At 46.2% G+C, this 17,574-nt stretch overlaps 1 protein-coding gene across 1 annotated transcript in view; it reads right to left on the bottom strand.

The window, feature by feature from the left end:
• Positions 1–15,613, bottom strand: part of HEMK1 (HemK methyltransferase family member 1) — a 32,974-nt gene extending 17,361 nt beyond the window's left edge. The window contains exons 1-4 of the mRNA XM_009278496.1: positions 15,539–15,613; positions 14,765–15,210; positions 14,185–14,276; positions 11,538–11,631 (exon numbers count right to left, since the gene is read on the bottom strand). Coding sequence (XP_009276771.1) covers positions 11,538–11,631; positions 14,185–14,276; positions 14,765–15,055 — 477 coding nt within the window. The 5' untranslated portion in view covers positions 15,056–15,210; positions 15,539–15,613. The remainder of the gene's footprint in view (positions 1–11,537; positions 11,632–14,184; positions 14,277–14,764; positions 15,211–15,538) is intronic.
• Between the last annotated feature and the right edge of the window lie 1,961 nt (positions 15,614–17,574).

The following is a 17,574-nucleotide window of genomic DNA, read 5'->3' as shown; positions in this document are numbered from 1 at the left end:
GGCAAGCAAAACAGAAGGTGTATTCTAACTGGCAAATTAGGAAAAAATTACTAGTACAGATCATTCGATGTTGAATTAAATTTGCAATTATGTATGTATTAAAAGCAAGAAGTAAAGACAAAACAATGTACTGGAATAAGACATTTTGTAATTCTGCATTAACTGGCTGTGATACCATGATCCTTTTCTTCACTTACAGCTTTCACGTGAAAACCACATTTCCCCAACATCTGCAAAAGAATCAGGAAAACCCAGCAACCACGATACAGAGTATGTCCAGTTAGCCCCCTGCCATTGCCACTAGGTTTCCTTTTCAGAAATCATGAATGATTAAGTTATCCAAAATTGTTTTGAAATAGTATTCTTCAGATTCTTCTCAGTATTTTTCATCTTTTAGCAAGCGATACAGCCAAAATCTGTGCTTCTCCAAGCACACCATCATCTCCAAGATGTCACCACTGGAAATTGGTAAATTACAGCACTTTGCAGAACACAGCAGAACCACTTTCAAATCTCATCTTGGGAGATTAAGTATTTCGGGCCATGCATTACAGTGTTCATACAAAGACTACAAAATACCCTGCAAGACAGACATTCCCTACCTCTGTGCAAGAACCTGACTAGAGCCACAGCTGGGGAACAGCAACAAAGAGGCAGAAGGTGCTAAAAGAGATGCCAGTCCCAGACACAGAGAAACTGGGACAACAGCAGATGGCCAAAGGCTGTGGTCTTTATTGTGTAGGATACCTCACAACTTCTCAGACTGAACAGATTCAGAGCACAAACACCTGCTAATATAATGCCATCATTGCTAAAAGCCGTCTTAACCGTCAGTTTGATCACCAGCTCTAAAGGTTGAGAGATGAAATTACAAATATTCCACTGGGAAATAAGAGAAAACACTTTGGCAGCCTAGGTAATTAACCTTTGGAATATGTCAGGTAAATTCTCCACAATCTGGCACTCTAAACTGAAATGGCAGGCCGTTCAAAAGGGCTTACCTTCACTCACACCATTTACAGGATTCAATACATCAGAGAGAGAAATGTCCTTCACTACAGAAAAATGCTATTTTGGATAAAACAAAGACTTGACAATCAGTGTGTCTTTATAGTCTCTAAAAACAGGAAAATGAGTTAGCTTGCTCAGGTGCCTTGTCCCTGCAACATGCTGAGCACTTCAGTACCTTTAAAACATTTATCCTCACAACTCCTAGTTTCCAGATGAGCAACTGTAAAACAGTGACTATCCCAAACTCATGAAGGAGGACTATGGCAGAGCAGAGCATTGAACCCAATGCTCAGAAGCCTCATCTGCACCTTTCCAATGACACCACTTGATATCATGGAAAAGGGTCCCCCAAACTCCAGTCAGGAACAGGCAGGTCTACAGTTGTGTGAGGGCAACTGACCTCCTGCAGAAAAGCAGAAGTCACAAAGATCAGAACCAGATTCCCACATCATCTAAACAAACAGTGCTTGGCTGCTCTTGAATTGTCTTTTTGTTTTTACTGTTGTAGATAAAAAACTGTAAGTATAAAAAAAAAACACCCAGAGTGCTGTATTAAGGAGAAAGTAAAATTGTAAATTAAAAAAGTACCTTAGAAATGTGACCTGATTCCATATTTACCCACAGCATGCTAACCACTGGATAGGATGAATGCTCAACTGTGGAGTTATTAAAATTCACATTATTGTTTACAGTATGCGTCATTATTGTCAGTAACAACACAGCCTACACTAAAAATCCTGCTAACCAGTGCTACAGGTACTGGTGGAACTACTTTTATCCTGGAGCCTGGTGTACACATATGTGAGTATAAGTGTGATATTTGTGTTAGAGTGGGGAAATGGAACATTTTGAAGATCTTTTCTCCCCTAGTCCATGCAAGAAGCTCCTTCCCCCAGCAAAAGCCAGTTTTGGAAGGAGTGGAGGGACTGAATGGCAAACAGACAAAACCAGAGAGAAACTAAAATCCTCTCTGCTTTTGCTAGCAATGGCATCGAGGTGGAAGGGAAGGAGGGTCCTGGACATGGCTTGGGCAGCCCCCACAACTCAGAGCTGTTGACATCTGCGTGCAGGGGCAGATTGCACATTTTATTCAATAGATGGGTGTACAGAGATGTTCCAGCAGCTGAGAGGAAGAGCTAGAAGTCACACGGAAAGGTGATCTCAGTAGCCACTGCTGTCCCTTGGAGCAAATCTTACGTTTGGCTAACACTGCCCCACAGCTGTCCTCTCCCCCACAGCTTGCAGGACTGCCATGCACCTTTCCAGGGCACATCAGCGATGCCAGTGTGCTCCAGGGCCTTTTTGTCATCATTACAGGCAGACAGCATGACAGTCAGGGCAATAGGCTAGGCTTAGGAACGGGGCCAGCTCACAGCTCTGCAGAGTTACTAGTGTGACTAAATCCCAATCTTTCCGTGTGTTGCAAAGTCCCCTTGCACAGCAATGATCAATGAACTTCTCTTCTCCCCCATTTTCCAGGATTTTGTACAAATAAATATTCAAGAGGATGTCAAGAGCACCAGCCACCTCTGAAACCCATGCATTCATGAGGGTGGTAAGCTAGGTGCAAAGCGAAGTATCTGGAAGGGTTTTTACATTGCACTGGGCTGGAGGTGATGCAGGCACCAGGTGATGGGTTTTCAGGGACCTACATTCTGCTGCTTAGCACAAAATGGAGTGGGGAGAAGGTATCTAGACCCTCTATGTCTTTGCCAGAAGTGAATTTAAAAATCTACAGGGAAAAATGCAGGACATCCTTGGGAGGGAGAAGGATATCTGGTCCTGACTAGCAAAGGAAGAGCTTGCAAGGACTACAAGAGACCTATTACCTGCAGTTCCATATACAGGGGACACAAATATTTGCTTCCCATGCTACTTAATTTCCAGCACTCAGAGGTTCTCAAGCTTTTGTCTCTTAGCCAAGCCACTCACAGCCTGCTCTCACCTTGCAATTCCAGGAAGTCTTGCTTCACTGCCAGATTCACTCTAAGTTCACACTGTCATTTATTTGTTCCCCCCCCCCATCTTCTCTGTTGAGCGAAACAAACGCAAAACTTTGCGAACACCTCCAGCTTCCCATGAGCCTCTGCCTTACCCTTCCGCCCACAACTCCTGTTCCCCAATGTCCCCCCAGCACACACTCATGTTCTGACAGGTTCTTGGTATTACCTCCCCCTCCCTGTGGCCAGGTCTCTAGTTCACTGTATTTCTTGGAACTGCAGCTGCACAAAGAAAGCGTGAGGACAGTGTCTGCCAGCACCCAAACCACAAGCTCCACAGCTGCACAGTTCCAACCAGCAGACAGCGCAAGGTCAGGCAGCTTTCAGCACTAAGGCAGTCAGGAGGAAACAGCAGAGATTCTCGCTGCTCAGCGGTGGCTACAGAGCTGTGAGGAAGTCCAGAGTTAAGGCAATCATGTGCTACAGTCCAGCAACAGTGAATGACCCACCTAATGTTTCCGCAATTAAAAGTACAAAAAAACAAGAGGAGGGGAGGAATAGGAAAGGCAAGGGTGGAGGTCACAAATTCACCCTGCATTCCCTAGAAGCACCCTTTTTTCATGCCCTGCGTGCCCTGGGGAAAGCAGGGAAGACAAGGTTCCAAGGGTACGAGCCAGGGTGGCAAGAGACTCTATCTTCCCAGGTTAGCAAACAGGACAAGGAAAGCAAGAGACACATGAAAACCTGGGTAACCTTCTCTCTGGTCTCGCACACTTCCTGGGAATGTTTTACTTATTTGTGTGCTTTCCAGAAACTTCTGTTCTCAGAATCCAGGACTTTCCATAGAGCTTGATCTGATATTAACCAAATCACCCCTCCCCTCCTGTTTGTCCACTTGGCTGCCAATCAGCACATGACAAAACACCAGGAAGCCAAGCTGGAAACCTAACTCCATGGCAGTGGCCCTTGAAGATCACTGTCACATACCCTCCTTCCAAAACCAAGCCACCAAGCCAGCCCAGTACTCAGTGGGCAGGCAGGCTACGGCATTTTTGTCCTGGGCTCTTCTGCCTGGCACCGCAGTAGGAAAGAGAAAATGTTGCACAAAGCCCATGAAACTCCCCCTATACACGTATAGAAAGCAAAACACCAGAATAACTCCAGAAGGAGCCACTGATCCTGAAAGAAAAGGTGGCTTTAGGCAGAAGCAATGACAGACGAACAGGTAAAGGCACGCCTAATACTGACGAAGGGGTTTGGCTTCTCTGTCACACAACAGAAGCAGCTCCTGATGTGTCAGGGCACATGCCAAGCGCTGTTTCATCTGTTGGAGGAAAGGCTGTGACAGCACCCAGAAATGACTTTACTGAAAGGCAGCAACCTTTGCAACCCATATGTGCTAGTGCCTAAGAGAAATTACCACAGTTGTCACACCTAAATTTAGCCATGCCCAAGAGGGACAAGAAGAGTGGATCAAAGTCACTGTAAAATGGCCGTACCTCGGATCTCCAGCACAAACCTCTATCTAGGCACATCTCTCCAGAATCAAGGCATTTTCCTTCTCTGCAGATACTGGTGTTGACCACTGCCAGATACAGCATCTAGACAGATGTGGTGGTCCAGCTCGCTAATCCCTAGCTCTGAAATTCCAGTTACTCGGATGTCTAAGAGAAGCAGGGGGGGCGGAAATAGATTTTTTTTCCTTGTTCATGTGGGAATCCCCTCGAGTCCCATCCCTCCTGTTACAGCCATTCTATAGTTTGTTTTTCTCCAATTCTAGTCCTAAATCTTGCTCTAACTGCTGATGAGCTAAGCTACTCAGCTGAAACTCACAGAAATAGAGACCCTCTTTCAATCGGAAAAGGGAGATTAAAAAGCTGAAGACTTCATAGAGTTCTTTTAGGGCCAAAAAAATAAAGGCATAAACAACACGGAGCTCTGTGAGAACATATTAGGAAAGTCTATATAAGTTAACCTGGAGAACAGGTTTGTGCATGACTTAAAAGAACAGCTGCTGTTTTCTCTGCCTTCAGCACAGGTTTTAGCTTTAAATTTACATTTTTGAGTCTGTCCTGGAAATCAATAACTTCGAAGTAATCCTCTGCACTAGCACAGCCTTTTTTTCTTGCATAGGAAGCCAGAAGAAACTACTGCCATAGTTCATCTTGGCCAGTTAGCCAGGAACAATCCTGTTTCTTCCTCCATTTCCTTTTGAACAAGAAGAAATCTGTCCTGGGAAAACATCCTGTCCTGATTTTAAAGTAGCCAGCAACAGACTCCTGCTAAGCTGTTTCAGTAATTAATTACACTCTGTTAAAGATGTGCGCCTTTTCTTCTGGCCTGCATTTATAGTGCTTGTTATACACTTGTCTATGAAACCAAAGAGACTTCTGTTATCAAATTTCTGCTCCCTGTGCCAGGTAATTAACCCCTAAGCTTGTCTTTGATGAGCTAAACAGTCTTTCACAACAAGGCAGATTTTTCCAGCTGTTAATCCACCTACTGGTTCTTCTCCAAACCTAGTTTTCCGTCTCTTTCTCAACCGGTCAGTAACATAACTGGACATAATATTTTTGCAACTATTCCACTACTGCAGTACACAGATTATTTAATCCTGCTACTTGTACTCGGCAATCCCCTGTTAACACACACAAGGATCACATTAGCCGGCTGGGCAGCCCACTGAAAATGGGTGCTCATGGTCAGCCAATATCCGTAAGAGCCCCAAATCTTTCTCCAAGCTCTTCTGGCAGGGGAAGCCCCTCAGCCACAAGGCACAGGCTGCATTATTTATTTCTGCATATATGATCCTATTAAACACTTGTGCCTAGCTCAAAGGGCAATTCCAATCGCTCTGCAGCAACAACAGGTTCCCTTCATAATCCCCATTCCCCAGCCTCTGTGCCACAGCCCACTTTCAGAAAATATTGTTTTCCTCCAGCATACTGATAAAATATTACCTATCATATGGGCAAAATCTGATCTGTGTGAGGCCACAACAGCAATGCTCCAACTTTAGCACATTTGTTTACAACTACATTTTGACAGATAGCAGTTAATTTTTGATCTATTCAATAATGCCCTATTGCATGTATGTTCAATATACCTTATAGGAGTCTATATATATATATATTTCAAGAAAGGACCTTAAGCTACGTAGAAGATAGGGCACCATCATCCTTTTCATTTCCCAAATTTGGAAGCCAGTGATGCAGAAAGGAGAAGCAGCCTTCCTTTGAAGAGACAACTGGTCAGAGGCAAAACCATAAAAAAAAAAAGCCTATCTCCTGACTCCTGATCCATGGCTGTACTCCACTAGAGAGTGTGACCTTTTGAACTTTCCAAAAAGTAACCGTCTGTGGCAATGAAATTAGGGAAATGAAAGGCCATTCTGCATCAAAAGCTTCCTTTTAGCACTGATTAAAATAGAAAATGTGTACACTGCTTTGACATAAAGCACTGGAGAAAGGCCCCACCTTGCAATCTGTATATTTGCATATACATGTCAGGAAGCAAAAATCCTCCATTCTCTGTGTGCTTGACCTTCTTGAAAGGTTAATGATTATGTTTAGCTAGAAGTAAGGTTAAACTTCATCAAAGGTTTCTCTGAGCAAATCTTTGCCTAAAGTGCTTTCGAAGAACACCCCAGCACAATGACTGCCATTCGGCTGACAGATGCAAGTAAACAGCAATGGTTTCGGTGTATTGACCATGTTATCATGGGAAAGAACCAATCTGTCTTGGGAAACAAGTTAAAAGCTTAAAAATCATAGGTGGAAAAAGAATTGATTAGACAGCGACAGGACTAAAAATTACAAATGCTATAAAGAGCATGAGTATTTTATGTGTTACTCAGTAAGAAGTAAGGGCTTTCCTGTTAACTGAGCAGGCAGCACTGGAAGCAAAGAAAATACTTTTCCCACTTACAATACAAAATTAGAAAGATTCACTGTCAGATGATGTCATGGAGGCTAGACACAGACAGACTCAAAACAAGATTAAACAAATTAATGGAGGACAGATCCATTAATGATTATGAAGCAGGATGGCCCCAAATCCAGCTTTGGCCAAGAACAGCCCTTAACTGCTGACTATTAAAAGAAGAGGGGATCCTTCCATATCTATCTTTTCCCTTGTAATTTTGCCCCCACCATCTGCTACGAGCCCCAATCACACAGCATATTGAACTAGACAGACCAGTATAGTCTGACCCACTAAGTCTTTTTTCTTGCTCTCACAGGACATTGCAACCATGATCTTTTTTGCATGACTACTAAAAAATATTCAGCATGGCACAGACTTGTAATTTCTTTCACTAAGATGTCTTCCAGGCTAAACACACATCCTCACCCTACACTGTCACCCCCCTACAGGACAATGGACTGTTCTCATGACACAGCCACAACAAAGCAAAGACAGAAAAAAATTATGTAGGGTCTGAGCTCGTGCTGAGATCACAATAGGTCAAGGAGGCGTCACCAGGGGACTCCTGGGTAGTCTGAGGGTCAGAGGGGATGGTGAGACTGTGACAATCCTCTCAAGCGGAACTGGAGTTTTCTGAAAAACAAAAACTCAATGTCCGAGAATCTGACTCTACCCACACAGTAGCTGCAAGGGATAAAAGGAGACCATTTTTGTTTCCGCTGAAGAACTAAGCCTTCATTTGCTTTAAAACACAGCATCTGAGAGAGGAGGCAATCAGAAACCCCAGAAATCCTACAGTAATTAATAGGAAATAGAGCTATCGGGAACCCCGCGAGCCTAAGCCTGGAGTGCCCTCTAGGGGTAAAAGACTGGTAAGCCGCATACCCCAAACTACTTCCTCCGGTGAAGTCCTGGACCAAACTAAACCTTTCCTTAATGAAGTTATAGTGAGGCTTCATTTAGCCTATACTTGCCTGGACAAAAAAAGGAATTATCCACGGTTGGCTGAGTTCTCCTTCTCCTTGTCCTATTTTTCCTCTGATCCACAATGCTGCTGCGATGGTAACACGACCCGAGTTTTAAAAGTCTCGCTTTGGGAAAAGGACTTTCTTCTTCATTAATACAGTGACTGAGCAATGCTGAGACAGGGATTCCTTGACATTACAATAATAATCGCATAACAAAGATAATTCATGAGGCTGAGCACACCCCTAAACTTTGGCCCAAACACCTCCCCATTGCAGAAACCTGGCTGTGGTGGTCACGCAAGGAAAGCGGGCAGGACGCTGGGTTCTGCAAGCCCTTGCAAACCCAGTCAGTGCTTGTAGCAGCGAGCCCAAAGCTTTGCTCACAGAGGGCCGGGTAACTGGAGGAAGGTGAGACTGAGGACTGCTTAACAAAACTCTCCTCCAATGCAGTGTGTCTGTGCTCACAAAAGTATCTATCAGCCCTGCACGCCAAGAAGCTATGACTGAATGCAATCAGCTTTGTTATCCCACTCTCAGAGCTTAAACAGGACCTGCTAGTTTCCTAATTTTGGCTGCCTGTCCCCTCCCCACCCGGATTCCCACGGAACAGAAGAACGAAGCCACATGTGCTGAAAAAAATATTCCCAGAGGGAGCAAACGGGAGAGGGCTCAGCTACCAGAGAGAACAAAACATACTACAAAGGGGCAAATTTCACACAGGGCAAAGTTGGCAAAGTTAAGCAGGCAACTGAGCTTCTCCCTTTGCATGTGTCTCTGTCCCCAGGACTGAAACAATGCTGGTGGTTTATGTCATACTGTGTTTGCCTTCGTGCCATTACCAACACATCTGGGAACAAGAGTCATAACCCTTCTGTTGTAACGATAGAATAAAACGTGCATCATAAAGATGGCTCCTCTCCTTTTCAGACTTTGAATCAACAAGCAGGAGTATTTGCAGACCCTACATTAATATAACTAGGAAGCAAATTTTGCAGCTACTTGTGTATCTGCACTAACAAGTAAATTTAGGGAGTCACATTTACTCAGCCAAGGACAAGATGTGCCATGTGCCTTGTGTGTGCAGTCACTGATAAGCAACTTGAACCTGGGATATCAATGTTGATAATGACCTGCTTCCTAAAGAACAAGGGTTATTTACAGATATTTGGTGAAAACATTCAGCACTATTGGTTTTAAGAATGCTGCAGACAAATCCTAAACAGAAAGAGAGCAACAGATGCAACTAACTTCAGTATTTTTGAAAGGAGATATTTCCACTGCAGTTCTAAAGTCCAGTGAAGTCTGGAGAAATTACTCTGATGAAACAAAACATAGATATACCCCAACCCAAACACACCCCACAAAGCTCTGAGTCAGAGATGACAAACCTTTCCTTCCTAGCAGAAGGAAAGGATCTAGACACCAACTCTCTTTGTGCAACAGGTTACACACAGTACACGGTTCCTGGAAGCAGCACATGCCTAAAGCAATGTCCTGCCAGGTGCTGCTAAACAGCTGGGTCTTGTCCCCATGCTCTTGCTGTCCAAGTAATCCCCCCAGCACATCACAAGAAAACTCTCAGTCGCCAACAGAGCTCCATTCCTGAGCTACCATCATAAACTTCTGGCCTTCCATAATAAATGTGCTAAAAATGTGCCTTCATAGTAAGTACAGTGACACATCAAATAAAGTTTTCCCAGAGAGACAAGGTTTGGGTTAAGCTGTTTATGCTACATTTTTGCACCAGGGTATGTTAAGTGGTTTTAATCTCAGCATGTTACACAGCACTGCACTTCACTTGGGGCCAGTGGAGATGCTTTTACCAAAATCACGCATGTGGGCGCAATTAACAACATTCTCAGGCATTAGCCACCCTGGCTTCCACACCACACAATAGGCCTTTGAAGCCTGGCACCACATGGAGAGTTATCCCTGGTTTTAATGCTCACGTCACATCCACGAATTAATGGGGAGTTAAGAGTTGGAAATACTCTCTTGAATCAACCAGAGCAGAAATACTGTTGACAATAACAAAGCTAACCATTGCTGGGCTCCAACTGGCAGAACTATTCCTTAGAGCCCTAACTCCAAACTTAATCGCCCCAGAGTGATCAAACCCAGGCACCAGAGAGAGCTCACACCTTCTCTGGACACAAGCCTCAAATCTCTATGATTTAGGGCCCAGCAGGCTCTCAATGAGATGCTGCTGATGCCCCACACCAAATCAAGACTCTGGTTCTGAATATTCTTCTACAGGCTGAGATGAGAGGATGTCTAAGTGGTAGTTGTGCTGATTCCCACTAACTTGCCTGGAACCCTCTCATGGATTTCAGTAGCGCCCTCTTCTTCAAACGGCACAACAGAAGCACAGGCTGTCTTTGCCTTTTAACTTTTGTGTAATAAAAGGTATCAGATGAAGGATTCTGAAGACTGCATCCTCTCTTTAGTGAGCTGCTGCTTTCTTCATACATTCCCAATACTATCCCTTCCCCAGAAAAAGCAAAGGTGGTCTTCCCATCTCCAAAGCCCACTCAGACCTTGGCATCTCTTCTGACATTGTCAGTAGGGGACATTCTGTCTGAATGAGCCTTTTCATTCTTTTTACAGCACGGGCCCCTACTCATAGAGACCTGAGCAGAGGGCCGCCTCCACATTACAACAGTCACCAAGCAGCAGGCAAACAATTGAAGAAATGACTATTAGACTGAAACAGGTTTAAGCTTCTGGGACTCCTAAATGGACAAGCTATGGAGACCACTTCATCTCCAAAAGTTAACACAGGCTTCAAAAGAAAACAAATTCTCAGAAGAAAAAACAAAACAAAACAACAAAAAAGAACCAACCCAAAACAAAAAAAACCCTCACAAACCCTAAAACCTCCTGAGGACTAGCAAACAGAGAGACTTCCTTGCTAGGATGGTCCATGAGCTGAAAGCTAGGCTACTGTCAGGGAAAGGTCACCATGTAGTTCTTAGGCTTCTCCCTAGCAGCAGGAACACTGGGGAAAATGGAGTTTTAACTTGATCACGTATGGCTGTCCTTTATATTCTTACAACTGACATTAATATTTAAGTCCAGCCCAGGTCAGAACTTACCCTTCAGTTTTCAGTGTTTTTTTGTTACCGTTCAGGAAACAACCCTTCAGGTTCCAGTGTTTGTCCAGAAACCACTGTGGAGCCTTCAGACAGGTGGTAGGTGCCATTTCCTACCAGCCTGCACTGTTTTAGTCTGCACACGGACAAACAAGCTCTCTGGAGTCCATTACTAGCTTTCTACTACTGCAGGATTTTGCCAACAACCTTTGGACAACTTTGAGATTCTTGTCCTTGTATCAAAGTACTAACCCACTGGGATACAGCAGTATAGGTTTTGAACTTCTAGGAGTCATTACTATAGCAGAAATAAGGAAAGAAAGCCAAGTCCTTCCATCAATGGAGATGGATTTCTGTGTAATTAAGTGATATGCTAGCTTGCAACATCTCTTGCTCTGAGCCAGCAGGCAAAGTTCACCAGCATCAGTTCCAGATCACAAGCTTATAATCCCCCTCTGTTCTAAAAGAAGTGGAGTGATCTGACCTCCTCATCACTACAACCTCACGATATACAGGGCGCCTTCATAGCAATGCTATGATTGTATTGTATGATGTAATCCACAGATTCAAGCCTGTCCCCGCCACGTTCCCCACATTCATACCTCTGTTTCAGGCCGAGGGATAAATACTGGGGGTCTCATCTTCAGAGTCAGGTCCTGAAAGTCCCACTCACCAAGCACATACTGCACTGGCATTCTGTGGCAGGCAAAAGCAAGCGTTAACACTTTAGGACTATACTCCATAACATGGAAAAGCTCTCAATACCATGCTTACCTCATTACTAACCACATAACCCTTCTGAGGGTGAGCACCTAGACACCCCTAAGGCTCTTAACTGCATGGGCAATGTGCATCTGCACTCTAAGGGAGCTGTGGGAGCTCCATTCTCACAGAACAGTTTGTTATCAAGCACTGGACCCAGGGAACTACAGGACAGTCAGCCTCACCTCGATACCAGGGACAGGGATGGAACAAATAGTCCTAGAGATCGTTTCCAAACATACTAAGTACAGGAGGGTGACTGGGAGTAGTCAGCATGGATTTACAAAGGGGAAACTGTTCCTGACCAACCTAATAGCCACCCATGACACAATGACTAACTCGGTGCAGGAGGAGAGGGTAATCAATACTGTTTATCTAGACTTTCCCAAGGCTTTTGATACTGTCTCCCACAACATCCTCATATACAAGCTGATGAAGTACGGACTAGATAAATGAGCTGGACTGAAAATTGACTGAACTGGCAGGCTCGGAGGGCTGTGTTCAGCGGCACAAAGTCCAGCTGAAGGCCGATCACTAGCGGAGCACCCCTGGGGTTAATAGTGGGGCCAATATAGCATAACATCTTCATTAATGATCTGGATGAAGGGACAGAGAGTACCCTTGGCATGTCTGCAGATGATAGAAAATTGGAAGGAGTGGTTAATAGGGTGTGCTACTTTTCAGAGGGACTTCAGGAGGCTGGAGAAATGGGCTGACAGGAACCTCATGAAATTCAGCAAAGGGTAATGCGAAGTCCAATAAACTGGGGAGGAATAATCCCATGTACCAGTACAGGCTGGGGGCCAACCAGCTGGACAGCGGCCTTGCAGAAAAGGCCCTGGGGATCGAGTGGACAAGTTGACCATGAGCCAGCAATGTGCCCTTGCAGGAAAAGAAGGCCAATGGCTTCCTGGGCTGCATTAGGCAGAGCACTGCCAGAAGGTCAAGGGAGGGGATCCTTCCCCTCTATTCAGCACTGGTAGGAAACATCTGGAGCGCAGGGCTCCCAGTAGAGGAGAGCCATGGACATACTGGAGTAAGTCCAACAAATGGCCATTAAGATGATTAAAGAATTGGAGCATCTGACATACAAGGAGAGATTGAGAGCTGGGACAGTTTAGCCTTGAGAAGGGAAGGCTCGGGCTGGGGGGGCAGGGGAGTGAAATCTCATCAATGACCATATGTATCTGGTGAGATGGAGTAAAGAAGACAGAGCCTGACCCTGTTCAGTGGTATCCAGAAAAAAGGCAGGCAAAGGGCACAGACTGAAATACAGAAAATTTCATTTGAACTTAAGAATCACACCCCTTTTTTTTTTCTCTCTCTTCTTTTTTTAAACACTGTGAGGGTGGTCAACACTGGAACAGGCTGTCCAGAGAGGTTGCATAGTATCTTTCTTCGGATATATTAAAAACTGAATTGGGCATGACTGAGCAACTTGCTCTAGTTGATCCTGCTTTGAGCGGGGGAGTGGACTAGACTTCCAGCGGTCTCTGTCAACCTCCATGATTCTATGAATTTTGGGGCTATGTTTTCAGCTGCTGTGAGGCACCATACCTCACTTCTTCATGTAGAACAGCAGAGATTTGTTGCAAACTTAACAGCACTTAAGACAAAGGAATTTGCAAGTCAGACAGCTCTGGGAATTTTGCATTTCTGCTCCTAACACAAGACTCAAGAGCAGCAGGACAATTTCAGGGAAGACACTCAGATCCTACAAACAGTAACCACTGCTAACACACTGACTCCCTGAGAAACCCTCACATCCTATTCTGCATAAGACATGGCAGGATTAATCAGCACAGCAAAATGAGGATCCACATCATAACCACACTCACATAAACAAGCAGGAGGATGCTGCCTCCAAACATGTTCCCAGGCATCTCCCACCCTTCTAAATGATCCAAGTTCCTGAGTATTTCCTCTCCCCACACAGTATTCCCCAGGCCCAGCCTCATTCCAAGTAGCTCCTTCACACCAAACCCATTTAATTTTTCTGCTAAGACAACCCCTCACACAGAGCAAGCAAATGGAGGCCAAAAGGAAGCCAAAGCTACAACAGCTATGGATACCTCTCAACACCAGGGAAATCCCCTGCAGGCAAAGCCTAGAAAGGAAAGCACAGCAACACCACAGACCAGTATAGGACTGGCAGCTGAAGAGAGTGCTGAATCAGACAGAAGGGGACAAGGCTAAATTTTGTAAGCACAGAAGGGCTTAATGAAAATGTACCCAACTCAGGGTCAGCACTGCCAGTTTCCTGCTCCTCTGCAACATCCCTTAAACCCTCTTTGCTCCCAGACAGGTGATTTGCTCCCTGACAACAACAGCAAATGCCCATCACTTGAGTCACAATGAGACACAGCACCGTTACTTGACATGTCAGCTGCTAATGGTCTTCTGCCTTCTCTCTGCTACCATTCTTCTGGCTGCATTAAGACTGAAGGAAAACCCTCCAAAGGAACGACTGTAAGAGGATGCTCCTACCTTTCTAGTCGCTTGTTGCTCAGCTGCTGGATTTGCTCCTGCTGCGCTGCTGTAAGCGGAGTGTGGAGGCTTTTGGAGTTCAAACTCTGAAACTGAAGACAAGGTCACTTTAAAACTTGCCCACTGGTGCCACTTGGGTGTCCTCTGCACCCTGCCAAAGGCATCCTCTGGGGAGACCCAGCATGCTGACAAACACATATGCCTGGGACTGTTGGAAACCACAAATGATTAGGAGAACCTATCTGCATGTTTAAAACCAACCCTGTACAACTGTTCTTCTGCTACTTTTCGGGGCTCAGAAGAATAGGTAAAATTAAGAATCATTCCACCAAGCAAATCAGGGTACAGTGTGGGTGTATATGTCATGGGTTACATTTCAGTCTCTGCAAAAGAAGGCATTTAAGTGACCCCAAGTGTTCTACTGGCATTAATAAACTATGCCTGACCCTCTCTGCCATCTAAGGTAGGGAAAAGTTGTTCTACTTCCTATAAGTGAGATAAAGAGAAAGGTAAGGGATTCAACCAAAATGACAAAGTGAGAGGCACGCGTACAGACCTTATTCTTTTCCTATTACTTAACTGTTTTTGCTCCCAGGACAAATGCCAGGATATATTCACTGGATTCTCTTGCTTCAGGGATCCCATTTGTCTCAAACACCTTCTGCCAGTATTTGACCACATCAGTGGCAGTCACAAGCCGAGGTCTTGTACTGCAGCTCTGCCTCAGAGATGACTGCTTTGGACTGAGGATAGGACATTCACTTTGACTCAATCCCCCTAGCACACACTGAGGTGAGAGATCCAACAACCTCCTGAGCAGTGGGTGCGTGAGGCATTTCATTGTTCTGAAATCAGTTCCTGGCTTCCACATGTGTTCCTCGTTGCCACCAGCTGACCTAGTCAGTGCTAGATCTCCAGGACATTTGGTGCTACCACAAGCCGCTGTGGCTAAGCACCAGCTGACCACAATCAGTGCGTTCTCCTCAGGGCAGCATGAAAATGGCACTGGTTTGCAGCTCTTCTGGTCTAGAAAAGGAGGCAAGAGTACTCACACTAGCAAATCACAGGTTCCCCTCTGACGGAATGCAGACTGCTTGCCCTAATCCCAGCCCACAGGTACAAAACAATTACTCACACCCTAAGAGTAACAAATGATTACCCCAAGAAAAGATTCAGGTGACAGCTAACCAGCTCTGCCACTGCAACCCATTTCTTTGCAGAGCTGCCCATCTCCGCAGGCCAGAGCTACTAGGAGGCCAGTCTGTGCCCATGGCAAGGCAGAAGTGAGTGTGCCTACACACAGACACAGCACTCCTGCCTATCCTTGGTCCCAGAAAGCCACAGACACACCAACCTTCAGCTCCAGCCCCTTGGCTCTCCACCCCATGGGTGGGTCACCCCGGTTCCCTGCAGGAAGACCTTCACTCTCCACACACAGCACTCCTGCCTATCCTTGGTCCCAGAAAGCCACAGACACACCAACCTTCAGCTCCCCCCTTGGCTCTCTCCACCCCATGGGTGGGTCACCCCGGTTCCCTGCAGGAAGACCTTCACTGGACCTGGACAGGCTGGACAGGCTGGATCTATAATTCTAGATTCTTTCTTTTATTCTTCTCTCTGTTCATAAACCACAAGTCCTAGGTTAGTGGGTGCGCTCACAGAAGACCTTGACTCCATGGGTCAAGGGTCCTCCACACTGTCACCATCCCCACAGAGCACACAAGGGGCAACAGAGCCAGGGCTGAGCTGCTAAGAGCAGGGGAAGGAGAAAAGCTCACAAGGTACAACCAGAGGGAAGAGAAACACTTGAAAGACGCAAAGGCCAGAAAAGGCAAACCCTGCCAGAGGGAAGTCAGTCTCTTAAAGGACAGAACAGGCACAGCCAGACAGAGAGGGAAGAAAACAAACAAGATGACTGCAGGAGACAAAGGACATGAAACTTTACAAAACAGCTGCTGCATCTCACACTTGGAACTGTGTTTTAACGGAGACAAACAGAACAACCCCACTTTCCTGCTGTGATCCATCAGAAATGAGGGCCCCCCTCCCTTCTGACTCACAGTCCCTGGAGCCACTGTGGGTTTCCCTGAGCACCCATTCCCATTCCTCTAATGATGGCTGCTTTTCATCACTGTCTTGGAGAGGCCACAACCTCCCCTCCTCCAACTCCTCCGGAAAACCACCACACAAACAACTAAATACCTCTCCCCAGCAGCCAGCAGCACCCAGGGTGGGTGGCTCTCTGCTCTGTAGGAGTGCGGCTGCTGCAGGGAGATCTGGGGAGGCTGGGTCAGCTCCCACCTGGGCAGATGCTGGCACTGAATCCTTGCAGCAACCCTGGACCCTGCTGCATGCGCAGGCAGCAGCGTGGGGCCTGCCCTGCTCTTGCTGCACAGTGAAACTGTGGGAAGACTCAGGCCTCCACTGCCCTCCTTTGCAAAATCAAACCAAACAGAGCCCAGGGAAGCAGCAGAAGGAATACCCTGCAGCAAAGATCTCGAGATTGGCTTACCTGCTACCTCCTAGCCAAAGGGCAGGTGCTCTAAAAGCGCAAGGACCCCCTTCTTACCATCTTCCTTACCCCCATCAGAGAGATAAGCAGCTCCTATGAAAACTTGCCTTCGTTATGCATAAGCAGTCTGACAGCTACAGTCTTTACACGAGCACCTCCCTACTCCAAGGCCCTGTTTTGGGGATACTGCCACAAGAGGAACACTAAAGGAATAAAACATTAACCATTAGTATTGTTAGGGACGCAGATAAGACTTTAATTGGCCATGGCTGGAACAATGCTGCCACTATTGTCATTATTAATAAAGGAGACCAGCTACTGATGCAAGGCCCCTGCCAAGAACAGTCCCTGTATGCTACTTCTTGGTGCAAATACCTGTTTGCACACAGGCATATACTTTTTTCCTGCAGTTCTGTGGTTTGGTCCGTTCAACCCCCAGTTCCCCACTCACTGTGGTCCAACACGTACACTGGTGACCATCGAAAGGCACGGCCTGTCCCACTCTTGGCACCTGCCCTACACTCCCTGTCTCGCTCACAAGGCTCGGGCAGGAGCTGGGGCTTGTGCTGTACAAGTCGATACCTTTCTGCTTTTGTGTTAGTGGTCAGCTGAACCGGCCCCTCGCACAGCCCCGCCGGCCGTACCGGGGGAGGGGGTACAAGTCCCCATTTGCCAGCCAGGGAGCCACCCACCCACCTTCAGTGACCGGGCGGCTTTCCGGCGGTAAACGAGCCCCACAGAACACTGCCGGTACGGGAGCCCGCCCTTCCTTCCAGCTGTCCCGACCTTCCCTGTGCACGCAATACCCTCACCAACGCCAGGCACCCCTCCTGGCCTGCACCGCAGCGCTGGCGCGGGGTACCTTTACCTGGGCGGCG

This window comes from Aptenodytes forsteri, unplaced genomic scaffold (assembly GCF_000699145.1).
Source record: "Aptenodytes forsteri isolate BGI_AS27 unplaced genomic scaffold, ASM69914v1 Scaffold578, whole genome shotgun sequence".
In the NCBI taxonomy this organism is placed as follows: domain Eukaryota; kingdom Metazoa; phylum Chordata; class Aves; order Sphenisciformes; family Spheniscidae; genus Aptenodytes; species Aptenodytes forsteri.
The sequence above is the reverse complement of the archived record's forward strand: the minus strand, read 5'-3'. Positions and strand labels throughout refer to the sequence as shown.